This window comes from Orbicella faveolata, unplaced genomic scaffold (genome assembly GCF_042242905.1).
Source record: "Orbicella faveolata isolate gen_17 unplaced genomic scaffold, um_ofav_v1 contig_35, whole genome shotgun sequence".
NCBI classification, from domain to species: domain Eukaryota; kingdom Metazoa; phylum Cnidaria; class Anthozoa; order Scleractinia; family Merulinidae; genus Orbicella; species Orbicella faveolata.
The window spans coordinates 17,578,092-17,597,126 of NW_028301564.1; the positions used below are offsets into that span (position 1 = coordinate 17,578,092).

General features: G+C 39.8%; 1 protein-coding gene, 1 long non-coding RNA gene and 2 pseudogenes across 2 annotated transcripts; 1 reads left to right on the forward strand and 3 right to left on the reverse strand.

Annotated features, from left to right (window-relative positions):
- Positions 1-344: 344 nt before the first annotated feature.
- LOC110062008 (uncharacterized) lies at positions 345-3,505 on the reverse strand. The gene is made up of 2 exons (XR_016202234.1): positions 2,952-3,505; positions 345-2,023 (listed from the first exon to the last, which is right to left on the reverse strand). It is a non-coding gene; the product is annotated as an uncharacterized LOC110062008 (long non-coding RNA).
- Positions 3,506-3,818: 313 nt separating this feature from the next.
- LOC149103552 (uncharacterized) lies at positions 3,819-6,397 on the forward strand (annotated as a pseudogene).
- Positions 6,398-14,399: 8,002 nt separating this feature from the next.
- On the reverse strand, positions 14,400-17,456 carry LOC149103553 (uncharacterized). Its single transcript, XM_089274091.1, has 2 exons — positions 17,380-17,456; positions 14,400-15,661 (listed from the first exon to the last, which is right to left on the reverse strand). The coding sequence occupies exons 1-2, from the start codon at positions 17,401-17,403 to the stop codon at positions 14,483-14,485; spliced, it is 1,203 nt and encodes a 400-aa protein (XP_089130217.1). The 5' UTR covers positions 17,404-17,456; the 3' UTR covers positions 14,400-14,482.
- On the reverse strand, positions 17,421-18,566 carry LOC149103554 (uncharacterized; annotated as a pseudogene).
- Positions 18,567-19,035: the final 469 nt, after the last annotated feature.

Consider the following 19,035-nt stretch of genomic DNA (forward strand, 5'->3'; position numbering starts at 1 on the left):
AATCTTGCACAACCTGAATTGGGAAGAAATCCTGCTCGGAAAAATTGTACCCAGAGACATAATGGTCCACCTCTTAGTGAATTTCAGTAGTATTATATATTTGTTACTATTAAACAAAATTGTTCAGTTTAAGGTGTTGGAATTTGGTTGTCACCTAAAGGCATTCATTTGCTCACTTCTACACTATAGTCTTGCCAGTATAGCATAAGAATGTCTCAGCTCTTGAACAGAAAATAGGAGCATGCAGAAAGCAAGGAGAATTGATGTTTTGAGTTTAGAGATGAAATGGGAAAATAAACTCTTTTAATAAGGTCTTGGCGTAAGACTACTACACAACTCTGTGATTTAAACTTGACCGATAAGATGCTTTATTCCTGTTAGCTTTTGTCAGTCTTAATTGACAGATGCATGTACGTGTTTGGAACACATACACCATTATTTTGATGAAGTAAAACATGGTAATGGAAGAACAGGACAACAAAACCTTGACTGACCTCTCTCAACTGATGGATTTGTGAGTTCATGAATGCCTACCACAAGGGAAGAAGAGCCAGAATTCTCAGTCCTTGAGTATTTTCATTTGATCTTGGGAATCGTCTCAGTTCATTGCTTCATACCAACGGAATATGTTTGCCATTACTATCTGTGCACTCTAACAGAAAACTTTGGAAACACAATAAATCAGCAAAATACTTAAGGTACAAAATTGTACTTAAAATTTTGTCTGACTCCCAAGGGGATGGGAAGAAGAGAAACTCTAGGAAGAAGGTTGCAAAATGACATGTCCTAGGAACAATGAAGAATGTGTTATATCTTTTTGTCATAGAAACCGCAGTAGAGCACACGAGGACATTGTTTTTTTTACAAAATATTCATACCTCCCTAAAGAGGAAGTATTTTTATTTGAACTCTAACTTCTCTTGACGTTCCATCATAGCATCATCTTTGGCCTGCAAGACCCCCTGCCCCACCTCCCACAGAAATTTCCAGTAACCTGAGACTGGTTTCTACCGCAAAAAGCTTTTATAATTTCACATGGGGTGTTACATTTTGAGTTTTGTGTTTAAGTCTTAGTTAGAACTTGAATTCAAGTTAGAATTTAGAGTATTGGACACATGTATCACAATTATCATTCAAGGAAGTTTTGGGTTTCTTACATCTCACCTCTACATAACACTCTTTAAGAGGCCATCTGTTAGTTCTAACAAGACTCATTAGGGTGGAGAATGTTCTCTCAGATAATTGCATATGGTAAGGTAATGCCATATTTTGTAATTACCATAATCAACAAGAGGATCTGGGACAAGTTGGCGGATCTCATTTAGCTGGTATTCTGTTAACGGAATGGTACTTTCTGGTACAACAACATAGTTATACCACTCTGTTTCTTTCTGCTCATAGATGTTCAATTCTCTGGTTATGAACACCATGTCCAGCAATAAAACTTCCTCTGTTAAGCCCTCTGAATCATAAAGAGAGCAGCGTCCACATTTTCTACACCTCTGTCACCTCTAAGAAGAAAAGGAAGCCCAAATTTTTGTGTACCAAAAGTAAAGCATTGCAAAACTGTATTTGCAAGATTATTGGTAAAACATTTCAAATACACAATAGCTCTACTGAATCCATCAATACAGCCATGGAAAACAAATCTCCAGTGAATGGTCTTGTGGTTGGAATCCAGGTGCCACAAGTGGTTGGGTTTTTTGACGTTGTAAAGCTGACACTCAATGGATGATCTTCTTATAGCCGGCAAAACTTCCGTAATCTTCCATCTTTAAATGAAAATGCCACGACCATGCAAAGCTCCCCGTATATAACACTCTCCTGAAAAAGGAGTCAACTTTAGAATATCTCTTATTTTCCACTCTAACTCTTCGTTTGTGCATCCACCAGAACTTTGGGTGTGAGAGGGTTCCCACTGAAACACAGTGCATGAGTCCACTTTTGATCTTGCGATTTTGTTCTTTAAATCTTGAAGCGGTCTTCAAAGATATTCAAGGAGATTTTGAAGCATGTCTTTCAACTATAAAGAAACCAGATATGGGCAATTGGCCACTATTAAAAAAAACATTCTTATTTAATAGAGAATGAGATGACTCACATTGAAAATGTAAGTATGGGTGCACATCTAAATAACAACAAGTTCCCAAAGTGTCTAAGGATGGTTTCTACATGGACATGTATCTTGCTTAGTTGTACACTCGGCAACTGTGCATATCTTGACACATGTTCCCTTTGAAGAAACTGGAAAGCAGTGACAACCAGAATTTCTTGTTTGGGTGCCTTTCTCATTCCAAATGTTTGCCTCTTTGCTTGACATCACCAATGCTAGTGGCCTTGGCCTAATTGGCACATTTTCAAAAGGGATGCGATAGCCTTTCTTCTTGTTTATTTGGAAAGCTGTTTGCTCATCGACTTGACTAGATTTTAGGGGAAAGAGGATGTCCCCTCTTCAAAAGATGTTGGCCCGAAATGACAACTGAAGCCTTCTTCAACATTGTTTTAACTCTGTAGTGGCAAGTGTCACACACTGCACGAGGAAGGCCATCATCTGCCCGAATATTTTGATTATACACTTTTTCAAATTTTTTCAGAAACTTGCCATCAAGATTTCTCTTTCTCTTTACTATTACTCATTGTGAACTCAAAAGAGTGCAAAGTGTGATATAGCGTTCCATGAGTTTGTATTTTGACATGCAAAGAAAGCCGTGCTGCAAGCGTACGTGAAGCTGCTGATTTGATGCTTGACAATACCTGCCTGGCCTGTGCAACGAAAGATTACTCAAGATTGGAAAAGTTTCAGTCACAGCAAGTGATGTAAGAAATTTTTTATAGGGAAAAAAAGTCCCATTTCGTCCAAGAAAGTGAAATTCCGAAACGCGAAAAAAATTATCAACATCAGTGAGTCTACAAAATTTCACAATCTTTTAAATATGTCAATGTTACGATACCTGCGAAAGGTCCAGCATATCTCCGGCGAGTTTCTTTGGGACATGCCTAACGATCTCCCCCACATTTTCTGCTGTGATTGGAACTTTTCTCCTAGAGTAAACCCTCGGCGAACAATGCAGACAAATATGGCGAGCAACTGGCCTGATATGTCTTCGTGTAAGAAAATACGAAACAACTCCTAGTCTTGCTGCTCTGTGATTGGGCAGAAAAAAACAAAGGCTTTCTGGCACTAATCAGAAGCCAGAACTACTCTGACTGTTTGGAACTCGTCTGGTAAAACCTTGGCCCCAGTGGCGCTTCCTCTCCTTCTTCACTTTTCTTCACCCTAATTTTTTCTCACCTGTTTAGCCTTTTCCCCGCCCCCACTAACTGTTCCTGGGTCTCCAAGGATGGATTTAGCAAGGCCACCAAAAAACAAAGTACCATTTTCTTTCCAACAATCAAAAAGTTACGGCAACGTTCCAGTAAGCAGCAAATCGCGCATTGTGCCATGGCTCTTGTTGAAGATATCTAGCCAGTCTTGGATATTTCGTGGGGCTATCTCATCCCAAGTAATCTTAATGTCTGCCGGTTTTGACTCTAAATCAGCGATGGATTGAATCTCTGCGAAAGAACTCATTTTGAAAAGTAAAAACATTGCAAAACAATTCAAAAAAGGCTAAGGACTGAGTGCATTTATGAACAGCTTCAAACAGCTTAAAATCAGTGCGAAAGGCAGCACAATTACATTAACATAAAAGGAAATAATGTAGTTAATCACTTAGCTAATCAGTTTATTATTAGTCTCATCCCAGGGTTCTTGGAGTGTTGAAAGTAAGGAGTAGACACTGGGCTCGGGAGTTTTTTCGTCCAACGTGAGACTTAAAATGGTTAAAATTCTGCCGCAGAGCAGACAGGAAGGTTGCAATTGAAGCTATTAAAGTGAAGGCGGGGAAGCCAAACAACTTGAGGATTTGTAGTGCATATTTTGTACTGGAATCATACAAAAGAACATTGAATGGAAGGTGTAAAATTCTCGAGTCAGCTCTACCAACAATTTTCAAACCAGTCAAGGAAAGAAGTCCAAGAGATGTTCGCTACATATCAGTGAGAAAGAAACCCCGGCTGAATGATGATGCGAAAACATCTGAGCCGAGCCTTCGTGTGGACATCAATAAAGAGTATTCTCCTGTGAAAGAGGTTGAATTAGTTGTAGCTTGGAGTGGTGCCAATGTCCAGGACATTCAGTATGATCATTCATACCGTTTAGTTGCAGAAAATGATAAAACTGATCAAGATCTGATAGAGATCTTAAGGATACTAAACCTAAAAAAAGGAAATTCAGTCAGCTGTCAAACTGACATTACCATGTGTCGCATTGAAGAGCTTGAAGATCAGCTAAAAAGGCTCAAATCAGACAAATCAAGATTGAACAAAGAGCTCTTCTTGGAGGATGTCATGAAAAATAATGATTCTGTCAAGTTTTATACTGGGATATGAACATTAGGGTGCCTTAATATGCTGGTGAATTTGACTACACCAGAGGCTGATAAGCTTAAATATTGGGATAAAAACAAAGATGAAAAATTGAAATACTAAACTTCACCTGTTACTAAATGTGACGAAACCGCGCCACAAAGGTGGGCTCTCTCTAACAAAAAAAACTAAGCATAAACGAACCCGAGAAAACACGCAACAACTACCTAAGTCTACAAGCATTTATTATAACAATTACACTAAAATAACATTATACTTTAAATAGGGTAACTAACAATAATACAATAAGCTAAATAATTAACCTTAATTTATTTACAAGAACATAATAAACAATCTAAATACTTCAATACACTTAATCTTCTTCTACACACAGAAAAACCTCTCGACACATATCACCCCAAAAAACCCTAAATATGCAAACGCAAGGTGTTACAATCAAGGAAAGGAAAAGAAAACTATTGGTTAAGGACTAATTACAAAAGTATTGAACAGAACTGGTTACGTAATGAAAGAATACAAATCACACAATCGAGTGTTACGGAATAAATATGATTCTAACCAGGCTGTTCCTATGGGATGTAATTAAGCATTCCATGACACTAAACCTGGGCCAAAAAGAAGTGTTAGTGTCCTTGAGGAACTTCTGGTATGTCTTGTAAGGCTGAGGCTTGGTCTGATGGGGAGACAACTTGGTGATATATATTCTGTCTCCAAGGCTCAGGTCAGGCGTTTTTCTACCACTTGCATGGTTTGCTTCCTTGCAACTCTGTTCAAGGATACCCTAGTAGTTTGGCCTAGTAAAGAAGTGGTTAAGAAAAATCTTCCTCACTCCTTCAAGAAGTATCTAAACACAGATAATTATTGACTGCACTGAGGTGTTCATAGAGAAGCCAACCTCACCATATGCTGAGAGAGCAACTTGGAGTGAGTTTAAAGAACATAACACTATCAAAGCCTTAGTTGGAATACCCCCTCTGGATACGTCAGTTTTCTACCTAAATTTTAGACTGGGAGCACCAGTGATAGCGAAATTGCTCAAGAAAGTCAGTTAGTGATCTGCTCTAGGAAGGGGACTCTGTAATGGCTGACTGAGGTTTCAATATGCAGCACATGTTAACAAAGAAGAAGGTCTATCTTAACATACCTCCCTTTTTCAAAAAAGGTAAGATTTCCTTTTGCAATCAATCAATAAATAAATTAAGATTTTCTTTTGCATCCCTTTTACTTATGTGAGTGCACAAAGAAATTCACAGTTTATGAACAAATACGTATTCTCTAGGATTTCACTCAAATAAACAAAATTAATGAACTCAATTGCATAACAGTGTGGCCCTGGCAGCGGAATGATCAATACTGTTTAACACACAGAAAAGCTACCTGTGTCTAGTGACAATAGATAAATAAATAAAATAAAGGTAAATGTTAAATTCCTGGACAATATACTTTAAATTTTTCAGGAAAACAACTTTCATGTGAACAAGAAAGTCCACGAGCCAGATTGCAAGAGTACGTATTCATGTTGAGAGGGCCATAGAGAGATTAGAAGACTTCAAGGTCTTCCAGGGAAATCTGCCTCCTACCTTGACAAAACTGGCTAATAAGATGTTGATTGTTTGTGGAGGACTTTGTAACTTGCGTAAGCCCTTGGCAAGATAAATATCATTGTACACGGTATTCACACTGCTATTACTTAGTTGAAATTCTTATGATTTCAATATCATTCATAAAACATACGTAGTGTAAACCAGACTGGTTGTTAAAGTGACTATGTCATCCGGATTTCACCACTGTTTTGTTAAAGCTGTGCTAACATTTGACCATTGCTTCTTCACTGTGTCTTTCTGGATTGTTCAGAGAATGGCCTGTCAGAGTCCAACGCCCAAGCATTTTCCACTGAAACGTTTGGAATTGAAACAAAAAAAAAAACATTGAAAAAGTGTTAAGTGGGAAAATCTGTAGCTTGACCTTCTGTTGCAATTTGGATTTGTGGAGAAAAAGGAAAAACTGCTTCCAATGATCTTCAGTATTTTTCTTGTTTTCATGCCTCACTAAATAAGGATATAGTAATAATAGGATTAGGGACTAAAATTAATGAAGATGGTGATCATATTATAAACAATCATAAACTTTCATAGAGTTACTTAACCCATTGACTCCCAGAGCTTTTTGCCAAAAACGCATTTTTTGGACATTTTGGAGATTTTCAGGCTAGATATGGGCCAAATTAGCTCCAATCTACTCAAAAATGCATTTGGAACATGACAGCATGCTTTTCTTTCCACTAGCATTGCGTTTTATGACATGTTTGCTCGGGCATGCACAGAAATCAAAATTTCCAGATAGTTTTTGGACGAGAAAGTGACCTACGTCTTTAGGCTTTTCGGTTTTTTTTTAAATTTTTTTCTCGCCTCTCCTTTTTCTCCTTTTGTTATCTTTTTGCTGCAGTGATTGACCTTCTACTGGGCTTGCTTCCAGTTCAAAAAAGTCTGAGAAAGCATCATTAAGACAAGCAATTTTTACCCTGGAGTAGAAACGTGTAGTGACAGGAAATTTTGCTCCGAGTTTTTCACTCCAATTTCTGAGGATTTTCATGCATATTTCAGGCTCCATCGAGCCAATCACTCTGATCTGGGTATCATTGGAAACATCTTTTCTTCCTGCGGAAGTTTAGTATAGATGATGCCAACTTTGGTCAAAGGTGATGACGTCAGAAGTGGAACAAATGCCAAGGCTCGTCACGGGCAGTTATGGGCAGCGCGGGAGTCAATGGGTTAATTACTACTTCCCAACCTTGTTTTCCATAATGAACAAGTTTCTATTACACCTCTACAAGCCTTTGAACCTGAGATCCCTCCCAGAGAATAGATATCTTACAGATTGAAGTGAAGCTACAATCGGCGACATAATTAGTTCAGACATTGTCTTTCAATAGTACTTTTAGTGTGCCAAATAACACGACTCTTTTTACCATACAATAAACTGTGAAAAAGACCCTGCTCCCCCTTTCAATGTTGCTTGTTTGTGACTCAAGTTCACAGCACTTGCCACACAACATTGTTTGGGGGTGAGGGGGTTGAAAGGAGAAGCTAGGAGGGCAAAAAGGGATCACAGTGACGAAATAGGGGATTAAAAGTGTGAATGTGTCAATAATTTTGTTGCCAATTGTAGGTCATACAAAAATGATTTCAACTAGGTTTGTTTTTACATTCCCTTTTCTCCATATTTCATTGTCATAAAATAAAAAACAAAGGGAAATAAACACAAACTTGGGTAAAATCATTCTAACACTGATCTTTATTTTGACCTACAACATATACACTTATTTCAGTATACAACATTCATCTAAGGATTGAGACCACGGAAAATGATTCCAGAAAGAAGTTCAGGCACCATGAACTTTACAAAAAACAAGTGCACTGTTATCCATTATTCGAAGGCAAAACTGCTCAATGAATTCCATTGGGACAATCACGATACCCTTGCTTGTGTAAAGCAGCCTTCACATGGCAAACTAAAGTTGGCAAACTCAAGTTGGTGTGTGAACGGCACAAAAACAGTCGGTAAATATGTTGGCAAACTGTTGGCGACAAATAGAAGTTGTCTTTATTTTCGCCAACTTTTTTACCACCTTTTTCGTGTTAGTAGACTTGTTTGTGACATGTGAACGATTGGTAAACATGTGTTGTTGACTGTTGACCAATCAAAACACGGGCTCTATTCACGTGATTTATCTACGTGACACTTCACAAAATGGCGGACGCAATTCAAGATAAACATGAGGCCACTTTTGAATTTATTGAAGACGTTCACAATTGTCCGGCTGTGTGGGGCGTTTCATCTGTAGTCTACAAAGATACCTAAAAACAAACAAAAGAAAATGGAGGAGCTAGCGGACAAGCTGGGTTTCGTCCAAACCTTTCTTTTTCTCCACTGCTTTCTGTTTCTTTTCTTCTCTTCTTCTGTTTCACTGTTCTACGTGAGTGCCACTGCACTAAGTGGGCCATGTTGTAAATTACCGTGTGTTGTGATTTGATGCGAGTTTGAAGTGTGAAGGTACGAGTTTGCCAACTTTTTGAAGTTTGCCAACACAGGTTTGCCAACTTAAGTTTGCCGTGTGAAGGCCGCTTTAATCACCAGATCGGTGTGATGAATTCCTGTAATGGCCATTTGGCCCTGTATCTGGCAGTACCAATGAAGTGGTCCCTTCAGCTGGAAGCCTCTCGTGGTTTTTATCAACTTTTCTGGTGCATCAATTCCCGGCAGGTTTCTCTTTGAGAACAAACTTTTGCATTCTATAGCTACTAGTGTTTTGCCATGACATTTACAAAAGCGAATACGATCTGGGGAAGCATCAAGAAAGGGCCACTTTTGATTTATTACAAGCCGCAATTCAACAACTGTGAGTACCTGAAGTTTAGAACTCAGGTTTTTAAAATAGAGTTCCGATGCAGAAATCTCTTTCTTGTGACTCCACTCTAACTGTTCTGGAATATGTTCCATAGGGGAATAGTTTATAAGAAGTTAAACAGTATTTGTTTTATCAGTTGTTTCTCTCATGTAACAAACTTTATAAAAGTTGGAGGCTGTTATTCGTCCAGATCTTGAATGATCATTGAATGGACCTGCCCCACCTGTGCGCTACCAACATTTACGGATTCATTTTTTCAAGAGGTCACAGGAGAAGATATGATAAATGAAACTGAGAGTGGTAAACAAGACCAAACACAAATGCTTATTGAAGTGGCTCCCGAGTATACGCTTCAGAGAGAAGTCGACAACATTTCTGACACTAATGAGCAGCTGGTACACTTCAGAAAACACCACAACAAGGATTTTCTGATTGCACACCTTAACATCAATAGCATTCAAAACAAATTTGAAGAGCTCACGCATATCATCAAGAAATTAAATACCCATATTATATTCGTTAGCGAAACCAAGATCGACGCAAGTTACCCCAATGCCCAGTTCACCATCCCGGGCTTTTCACTTTACCGTAATGATCGAAAGAAAGGCGGCGGCGGAATTTTGGCGTTAGTATCTACATCATTGATCAAGTCGCGGCTCAAACTCGATAAAAACTACAAGACATTGGAAATTTTTGCTTTCGAAATTAAAACGAAGCGGGGTAATATGGTAATCATCGGCATTTATCGTCCCCCGAGAGCTCTCTGCGGTGCATATCAAACACAGCTCGAAAATGAACTTAGTCATATCTGTAACTGGGCTAGTCTCAAGAGTAACTTTGTTGTTATCACTGGCGACCTGAACTTGGATAGAATGCGCCTGGACAAACCCGAAGGTAAACTACTCCGCGATCTGGAAGTTGAACAAGGTTTTGAATGTCTAATCACCAACCCGACAAGAATAGAAAAGCGTGGATTGATTATAACAGAGAGTTTAATTGATGTTGTGCTTACAAACAGATCTGAAGTTTTTCAACGGTCCGGCAACTATCATCCCTGCCTTAGTGATCACCAGCTTGTTTATGGAGTTCTGAAGCACAAAATAAATCATAATAAACCGAAGGTCATCACTTTTAGGAGTTACAAGAACTTTGATCCTGAACAATACAATCAACTTTTGTCCTCAGCCCCCTGGTCCGTTGGGCAATTGTTTGACGACATGGACGACCAAGTTCATGTGTGGAATGTATTGATGAACGACATTTTGGATGAAGTGGCGCCTGTAAAGAAAATGCGTGTGCGTGACAAAGACGTCCCTTATATGACAACTAATTGGAAAAACGCAATCAGGGCTAAACGTAAAGCCAATAACAAATACCTGAAAAATAAAACCGCTGAAAATTGGGAATTACGGCGCATTGCAAGGAACGAGGCAACTAAACAAAGAAGAATAGCAATTAAATCTTTCTGGGGTAAAAAGTCAGAGGATCTTAAGAACAATCCCAAGGCGTTTTTCAATACTTTTAAGCCTTTCTTAGGCTCCAAGGGCTGTGCAGAAAAAAACGATATCCACTTGAACGTTAACGGTACCACGATCACTGATCAACAACAAGTGGCTGAGGAACTGGTGGAGTATTTCGCTACCGTTGCAGATGGTATTGGAGGCCAAGCGGCTGATCTAAGATTTATTGACGACTTTACGAACCACTCTTCTGTTCAAAGGATACAACAAGAACACAGGAGTTCTGAAGGAGCTCTAGAAATCAAACCAGTCACGCAGAAAGAAGTCCTTCGGGTCCTCGAATCACTTGACGTGAACAAAGCCACTGGTAACGATGGTATCCCAACGAAGGTCTTAAAATCTGGCGCTGAGGAGTTATCAAGTTCTTTGACTACTCTGTTCAACTCCTGTATAAACAAAAGTGTATGGCCTACTGAGTGGAAGAGTGGAGATTGGGTTCCAATACATAAAAAGGATGACAAAATGGTGAGAGAAAATTACAGGCCAATCACACTGTTACCATGCGCAAGTAAAGTCCTAGAGAAACTAGTGGGGGTGCAAGTGAACTTCTGCTTCCATGATCGTATATATCTGCATTCTTCCGCCTATCGTAAAGCGCATAGTTGCGAAACAACACTGATCAATTTAGTAGAAAACTGGAGACTTGCTAGGGATCAAGGAAAAGTAGTCAGTATATTATCAACAGACATGTCTAAGGCGTTTGATTCTCTCCACCCACCGCTACTATTGAGCAAGTTTCAGGCATACGGTTTTCGAGAGAATACCGTACAACTGCTAAATAGCTACCTCACAGACCGGAAATATCGAGTTAAGATCGGTCGTCACGTCAGTTCGAGTCGACTGGTAAACCGTGGCTGTCCACAAGGCTCCGCCCTTGGCCCGCCGCTATGGAACATTTTTCAAAATGATCTACCCTATGGCCTCAATGCGAAATTGTCGATGTACGCAGATGATCACCAAATTTATCATATCGGGGACGACCAGAGAGCCGTTACATCGCAACTCAAGGAGAGTGCTAATTTTGCTACAAATTGGTACGGCTCAAATCTCTTAGCCGGGAATATCAAGAAGTACCAAGCCATGAACATCGGCTTTAGTCAGAGCAATGGTAACATCCATGTAAACGGAGAGGAAATCAAGACCACGGATAATCTTCAGCTTTTAGGCGTGACACTAGACTCCGATCTTAGTTTCTCCGACCACATAAATCTTAGCTGTAAAAAAGCTAGTCAAAGAATAGGCGTTTTAATGAGATTAAGAAACCTAATTCCTACGCAGTCAAAACTAACATTGTTCAAATGCGCCATTTTACCCTACGTTACCTACTGTCACTTAGTATGGCACTTTTGTAAAGCTAGCGATACTAGAAAACTGGAGAGAATACAAGAAAGAGGCCTCAGAGCAGTTTTTAAGGACAACAGCTCAAGCTATAATCAACTGCTCGCGAGGGCCGGTCTGGCCACATTACTTAATAGACGACTTCAAGACCTCTCTACTTTGATGTATAAAGTTAAACATAAGTTATGCCCCTATTATCTCTGTGATTTTTTCAGCAATAACCCTAGTACGTATAACTTAAGACAATCTGACTTTACAATGCCAAGGTTTAACTCGGTGAAATATGGTAAGCACTCGATCAGATATCTTGGACCCAAATTGTGGTCAAAATTACCAAAGAGCATGAGAGAGGCCACATCTCTCAGCACTTTTAAGACGAACATCAGAAATCTCAACAACCTTGATGCATTACTAGATGATGGCTGTAGAGGCTGTCCCCTCTGCTCCTCCTAAAGAACTTTTTTTAAGTGTGTATTATTGTATTATAAAATCCACTGTACATAGTCCCATAACATCTTTTAACTTGGATTTAAATTTTACTATTGTAAATAGCTATAGGTTTTTTTTTTTTTTTAGTATTTTCTTCTAATTTAACTCGTTTTTGTTATGTCCCCGTATTAGTAGGGGAGTTTTTCCCCAGCTAGGTGGTTGATGACATTCTTAATAAAGTTTCTATCTATCTATCTATCAAACCAGAACTGACCATTTGCCTGTTGGACAGTTTATGCACAAATGATATTGCACTGCTTCTCATCAATAGACAAAGAGTCCATAAATGTCTGCACTCTCTCATCAGAGCAAAGATATCTGCATACTCTGTTAGGGTGTACAAGGTTACATTTTCTACAGATTCATACCTTTCAACATTGTTATTATCAGCTATATGTTTTAAGCTACTAGAGACTCTGGCAAAGCTTGGGGATACACTTCCTGAAGTCCTTCATGTCCTTCATTGCACTAGCATCAAAAGATAAATGCCCGGGTTCAAAATTAACTGGCTTTACGGGGTCCTTCTCAGTTTTTCCAAACTCAGTTTTTACAGTTTTCAAAACTTGGAAAGGAATAGCAAACTTGTTGTTTCCACAACGGTAGTAACTGCAGAATACAAGAGATTAAGTTGTCTTAGTAGCTGGCTACACGGTACGCAGTGAGTGACATATACAAGAGAGGAAGTTGTCTTAGTAGCTGGCTACGCTGTACGCGGTACGCAGTGAGCACTGAGGTGCAGGATTGCAGAATACCAAAATATCAAATTAACTGAGATTTTGAGATTTTGATATTATCGTGATAACTATATCAAAATATCAAATTAACTGTGACATTTTGAGATTTTGAGACGTTCATATTATCATAATAATATTTTGAAATTATCAAATGATTTTGATATATCAAAATATCAAATTAACTGTATCAAATGATATTTTGATATTATAACTGAGATTTTGAGACGTTGATATTATCATGATGTTATTTTGATATTATCAGATAATTGTTGATAAATCTTTTGTATGCCATCTCACGGTGATATTTTGATATATCAAAATATCAAACTAACTGTGAGATTCCAAGATTTTGCGATGTTGATATTATCATGATACTATTTTGATATTATCAAATGATTGTTGATATATCTTGTATGCCATCTCACGGTAATATTTTGATATAATGATGATATTTTGATATATCAAATATCAAATTAACTGTAAGATTTTGAGAATTTGAGACATTGATATTATCATGATACTATTTTGATATTATCAAATGATTGTTGATGTATCTTTTGTATGCCAACTCACGGTAATATTTTGATATTATCATGATATTTTGATATATCAGAATATCAAATTAACTGTGAGATTTTGAGAATTTCAGACATTGATATTATTATGATATTATTTTGATATTATCAAATGATTGTTGCTGTATCTTTGGTTTGCCATCTCACAGTGATTTTGATATTATCATGATATTTGATATAAAAACCATAATTATCACAAATGTGTGCTGCCTCGTTCTTTAAGGGCTTGATGTATGATCCTCGTTCTTTAAGCGTGGGAAGCATAACTCACGTTCTTTAAGCCTGTGATATTTTTGACATTATCATGATATTTGATAAAAACCATAATCATCACAAATGTGTGCTGCCCATTCTTTAAGTGCCTGGTGTATGATCTTCCTTCTTTAAGCGTGTGGAGCATAACTCATGTTCTTTAAGCGTGTGGCGCTAGAAATGCGATCACAAATGTGTGTAAAATCCTCATTCTTGAAGATTGTCGCGCTAGAAATGTGATTACAAACGTGTGTTTAATTGTAAAATTAAACAAAACTTACCTAAGTTGAAGTTTGATTGAGATTCTACGAAGTCATTGGTCTGGAGCTAGGGAGTCAGGTGAGATATGCGTGCGAAACCAGAGCGGTCACACTTTAAAGGCGAATGATCAGGACTGTTGTAAATCAGTAGGGTGGGTAGCCCAGATGGGAGGGCACCTGACTCCCTAGCTCCAGACCAATGACTTCATAGAATCTCAATCAAACTTCAACTTAGGTAAGTTTCGTTTAATTTTACAATTCTACTTCGTCATTGGTCAATGTCGCTAAGGAGTCACGTGAGACTTTAAAGCGTCATGATCATGAGCAAAACCATGAACATCAATCTATTTAATGCAATATAGATGACAACAGGGTGCTGTAACAAGGTAATCAAAATGTCATGTCTCTTCAAGTAACCTTACAGTAACAGTAACAATATGGTAAACAATTCTGGTTGAAACAGCTGTGTAAAAAGCATTTAACGGTGACTATGCAGCAGTTCATGTCCGAAGTTTGCGGCAGTGTCTTCGATAGGCTTATCATAAAACCGAGCAAAGGTGCTCACACTACTCCAACCTGCCGCAGACAAGATAGTGTCAATAGGGACCTGTTTCCCTTTTGCAGCTGATGTGGCGGCTGCTCTTGTGCTATGTGCTTTATATACACTAGTGTCAATTCCTGCTTTGGCCATGACATTCTTGATCCAGCGAGCGATAGTGTCAGTTGACACAGGCTTGTGAGGCTTCTGATAGCCAATCAGCAACTGGTCAGTTTCTCCTCGTAAGTGAGATGTTCTATCGATATAGGCGTGCAAATGTTGTACAACACACAGGTTCCGGTCAGCCTCGTATGCCAAAAACTCAATTCGACCTAGGTGCTTGCCCGGCCGAGTGGTCTTCAGTGGTGTTTCAATGGTAAATACACATGTGTTTGCAGTTAAATTCAATGAGGTCAGATTAAGCGCCTTCAGCGTCTGTACTCTCTGGCCAGACAAGAGGGCAAGCAACATGGTAAGCTTCCAGGACAGATCTCTCAGACTTAAATCCACTCCAAGAGTCCAGGTGGCAAGTACCTTTAGGACAGAGTTGACATCCCATATTTCTTTGTATCGTGGGAGGGAAGGCCTACTTTCGAAAACGCCTTTCACAAACCTGGTAACGAGCGGATGGCTGCCAAAATGAACACTCCCAGGAAGCACAATAATAGAGGACAGGGCACTATGTGCAGTGTTAATACAGCTGTATCCCACACCAGTAGCAAAGAGGTCTCCAAGGAAATTTATGCCATCCTGTAAAGTGGCCTGAAGGGGATTAATTTTCTGTCGACAGCAGAATGATTCCCACTTCTTGTAGTAAGTTTGGTACTGGGTTGTGGTGCCCGGTCTCCAGGACTGCATAATGATTCTGGAAGCTGCTGTCGAAATTCCTTGGCTTTCAAGGGATCTCCAGACAAGTGGCACATCAGCAGCTCCAGTTTTGGATACAGAGGGTAAATCTTTTCGGGACTGCTCGGAAGAAACAGCAGTTTCTTTCTTTTGGGTAGTAGTACTGGATTGTCGATCAGCATTCTCATCAAGACAGGCCACCACGTTTGGGTTGGCCATTTTGGCACAATGATGATTCCTTGAACTTTCTCCTGTTGGAACTTCTGCAATACTCTGGAGATAAGAGAAAATGGAGGGAACATGTAAGGCACATATTGCTTCCATGACAAATGAAATGCATCAATTGCCACAGCCCCTGGGTCAGGATGCCAGGATACATAGGGCTGAAGCTGGTGGTTTATTCTGGAAGCAAATAAGTCAATGTTGGGCTCAACCTTTGCTGCATTGATGCAGTCCCTGAAAATAGTTCTGTCTAGTGTTCACTCAAGTTGCGAGTGAGACCGTCTAGATTGTCTATCAGCTTCCACATTCTCTACACCAGGGATATGGACAGCTGTCAGCCAAATATTTCTTTGGGCACACCATAACCAAATTTCTTTGGCTAGGTCATTTCTGTTTTCAGAGCTACTAGTACCCATATGGTTAATATCAGACAGGGCAGTCATATTATCCACCATGACCTTCACATGCTGCCCATTAATGATAGGTGAAAAAGATTTAAGAGCCAAGTATATGGCTAGGAGCTCTAAATAGTTTATGTGGTTTCTGGCTTCCTCTGCAGTCCAATGTCCACCTGTACTGGTATCGTTTAGGGCACAGCCCCAGCCAGTGGATGAGGCATCAGTTGACATGACAACAGTAGGCTCACCATGACTAATGACATTGTAACTGGCTTCAAGGTGTGTGTTCCACCACAATAATTCTGTACCAGCTTTGTCTGATACTACCATACAAGCATCATAATCACCCTTGCTATGTCTTAAAGCAAGAGTTTTCTCCCTCTCTAACTGACGGAAATAGAGCGGGCCATACATGACACCTGGGAAACTAGATACCATATACCCAAGGGCCCTTGAAACCTCCCGTATAGTGGTTTCTTTGGCCTTGATAAGCTTGGTACAAATTGATTTGAACTTGTCGACTTTTTCATTGGTCAAATAAATTTTCATCTGGGCTGAGTCCAAGACAAACCCCAAAAATAATAAGTTTTGTGAAGGGATAAAAACTGACTTTTGAGGGTGAATAATTAAACCCAATGAGAGGAACATTTTCACAGTGTCTAGAACATTAGCTAGGCATTCCTCATAACTTCCACCTTGTAGGTATGAGTCATCAATATACGGTGAGTTTATATGCCCAAGTTGTCTCAAAACAGAGTAGGCTGGCTTCATTAGTTTAGTAAACTTCCTTGGGCAGAAAGCTAAACCATTAGGAAAACGGGTAAACTGATACAATTTGCCACCCCATTCAAACTTAAGGTACTTCTGGTCTGAAACCGCAATAGGTACGCAGTAATATGCGTCCTTGAGGTCAACAGAGGCCATATAGCAGTTAGGGGTAATAAGACTTATTACACTTTGAAGGGTATCCATTTTAAAGTGGTTGTATTGCACATGCTTATTCAGGTTTTTAAGGTTCAGGATCATTCGGTGAGAGCCATCTTTTTTGGGTCGCACAAAAACAGAAGAGATAAACTCCTCTGGTTCATGACTGGTTTCAACAACAACTGCCTTCTGAAGCAAGCTTGCAACCTCTTTGGAAATAATAGCATTTTCTTCTACACTAAAAGATTTCACTGCAGGGGGGCGTGTTTGGCAAGGCTTAGTGTCAAATTCAATGTATTGTCCTGACACCATTTGAAGAATCTCAGTGTCTGAGGTGATTCTTTGCCAACAATGGACAAATTGTGCCAGCCTACTGCTTTTGAAGCAACTTGTTTGGGCAACAAGGTAAGCTATGAGTGTAGGAACAAAGCCTTCAAATTGGGTTACCTGTAACATGTGGAGCTTGGACATAATGTCATCGGCAGTATTTATTTCTTGCTGGTTTCCTCCTTTTTCTTCCAGGTTTTCTGGGGCTTCCACCTGGACTGGAAATGGCCCTTGCCTAAAAAAGGCTGGTCCTGTTTCTGGCGATAAGGAGGTTTGGTGAAAGATTTATTAGTGCTATTGTGCACTGCCGTGTGACTAATTCGGTTTGAGGCTCGAATTGCAGTAAGCTGCGACTGAAGCTCGTCGCCAAATAACAAGTTGGTAACCGGCGTTTGCGAAGAACACAGCGAACCATATTCCTTGTTAAGGTTGGGTTTGATAGCTTCCCGTCTACGAAGCGAGAGCTCGTAATTGGTGTGACCCAACAGGGCAATGGCATCAATTTGTGCTGTGACTAAGGCGCCCGTGTCGAGCTTGCCACTTTGCGTGCCCTGGCCTCGAAAATCCATGAGCTTCTGTGTTGATTGAGCAATAATGGCTCCAACCTTCACTATCATGTTCTGAATAGCGGACAATCTGAGGTCCTGCTTTTTCCCATGATGGGTTAATTTTCCTCAAATCTCTGGGTTCACTTTGGGGGCAACAAGCTTCTCACAGTTTTCAGGGCGAGTGTATTTCTCGACCGTCTCTTTGACCTTGTTCTCACTCAGTTTCGAAGCCCATCTCTTATTGATAATATCTGCAAGTTGCTTGGATGTTGGGCTGCTCACCTTGTCATCTTTTGAGAAGTCAAGGGCCAATTTCTTTAAAGGATCGTCTTCGCCTTCATTGTTGCAGGAGTCCTGCGTTTTGGCGGACGACGTTTTGGCGCCTTCGGAGTCGTTCTCAGCGCTGGTTTCAAGAAGCTTTTGAACGTCCGAATCATCGCTTTCACCACCAGTTTCAACAGCATCACCGGCATTAACTCTAGGTTTCTTTGTTTCCCCATTTAAAGGGTCTAAAGTCCCAGAGCGAGCGTCTCGCTTCGCTGGGCGCTGCTTCGACAAAGCAGCGAAAGCTTCGCCCATGGTGGACAATGAACCCGCCATGTGATCCATGTTTCGGTCCAAATTAGTGAGTACTCTCAATAGCGAGTCGCTATTGTCGAGTGCAGGATCCTCTAGAAGGTCGTCTTCGACTTCCTCAGTGGGATTTTCCTTCGGTATTTCGTCGGGATCTTCTGGATGGTTTGTTTTCGCCATGATAAATATTTCTATGTGCAACTACTCTAAAGTTCGCTTGCAAGTGACCGCTCTGGTTTCGTGCGCATATCTCACGTGACTCCTTAGCGACATTGACCAATGACGAAGTAGAATCCTAATTTTTTAAGCGTGTAGTGCGAGCGATCACAAATACATCTCTAATGTGTGGTACAAAAAGGCAATTACAAATGTAGGTGTACTTTAGTCTTTCTGTGTTGAGCTCAAGAACAGTGGACACGCGTGAGTATACCTCCCTCTTTAATCTTGCAGCGTGCAAAAAACAATAACATGTGTATTAACAATGCCCTTTAATTTTCACTTCGTCCGGCGAAAAACACCTAAAAATAAGGTGTCAAATAATTGCGTAAAGAGAACTGCAGAAAATGTCACTGTTTACAACAACTTCTTTTGCGTTAACTCCACCTCAAAGTCAATTATTATAACATTTTTGACAAGCCAGAACAAGATGTTGAGT

What these genes read in the sequence shown, in the direction of transcription:
- LOC149103553 (XM_089274091.1), bottom strand. Translation starts at nt 17,403, where the DNA reads ATGTCCAAGCTCCACATGTTACAG. An exon ending in CCAAGCTCCACATGTTACAG is followed by an intron (nt 15,662 to 17,379) that starts GTAACCCAATTT and finishes TCTTATCTCCAG; the next exon opens with AGTATTGCAGAAGTTCCAAC.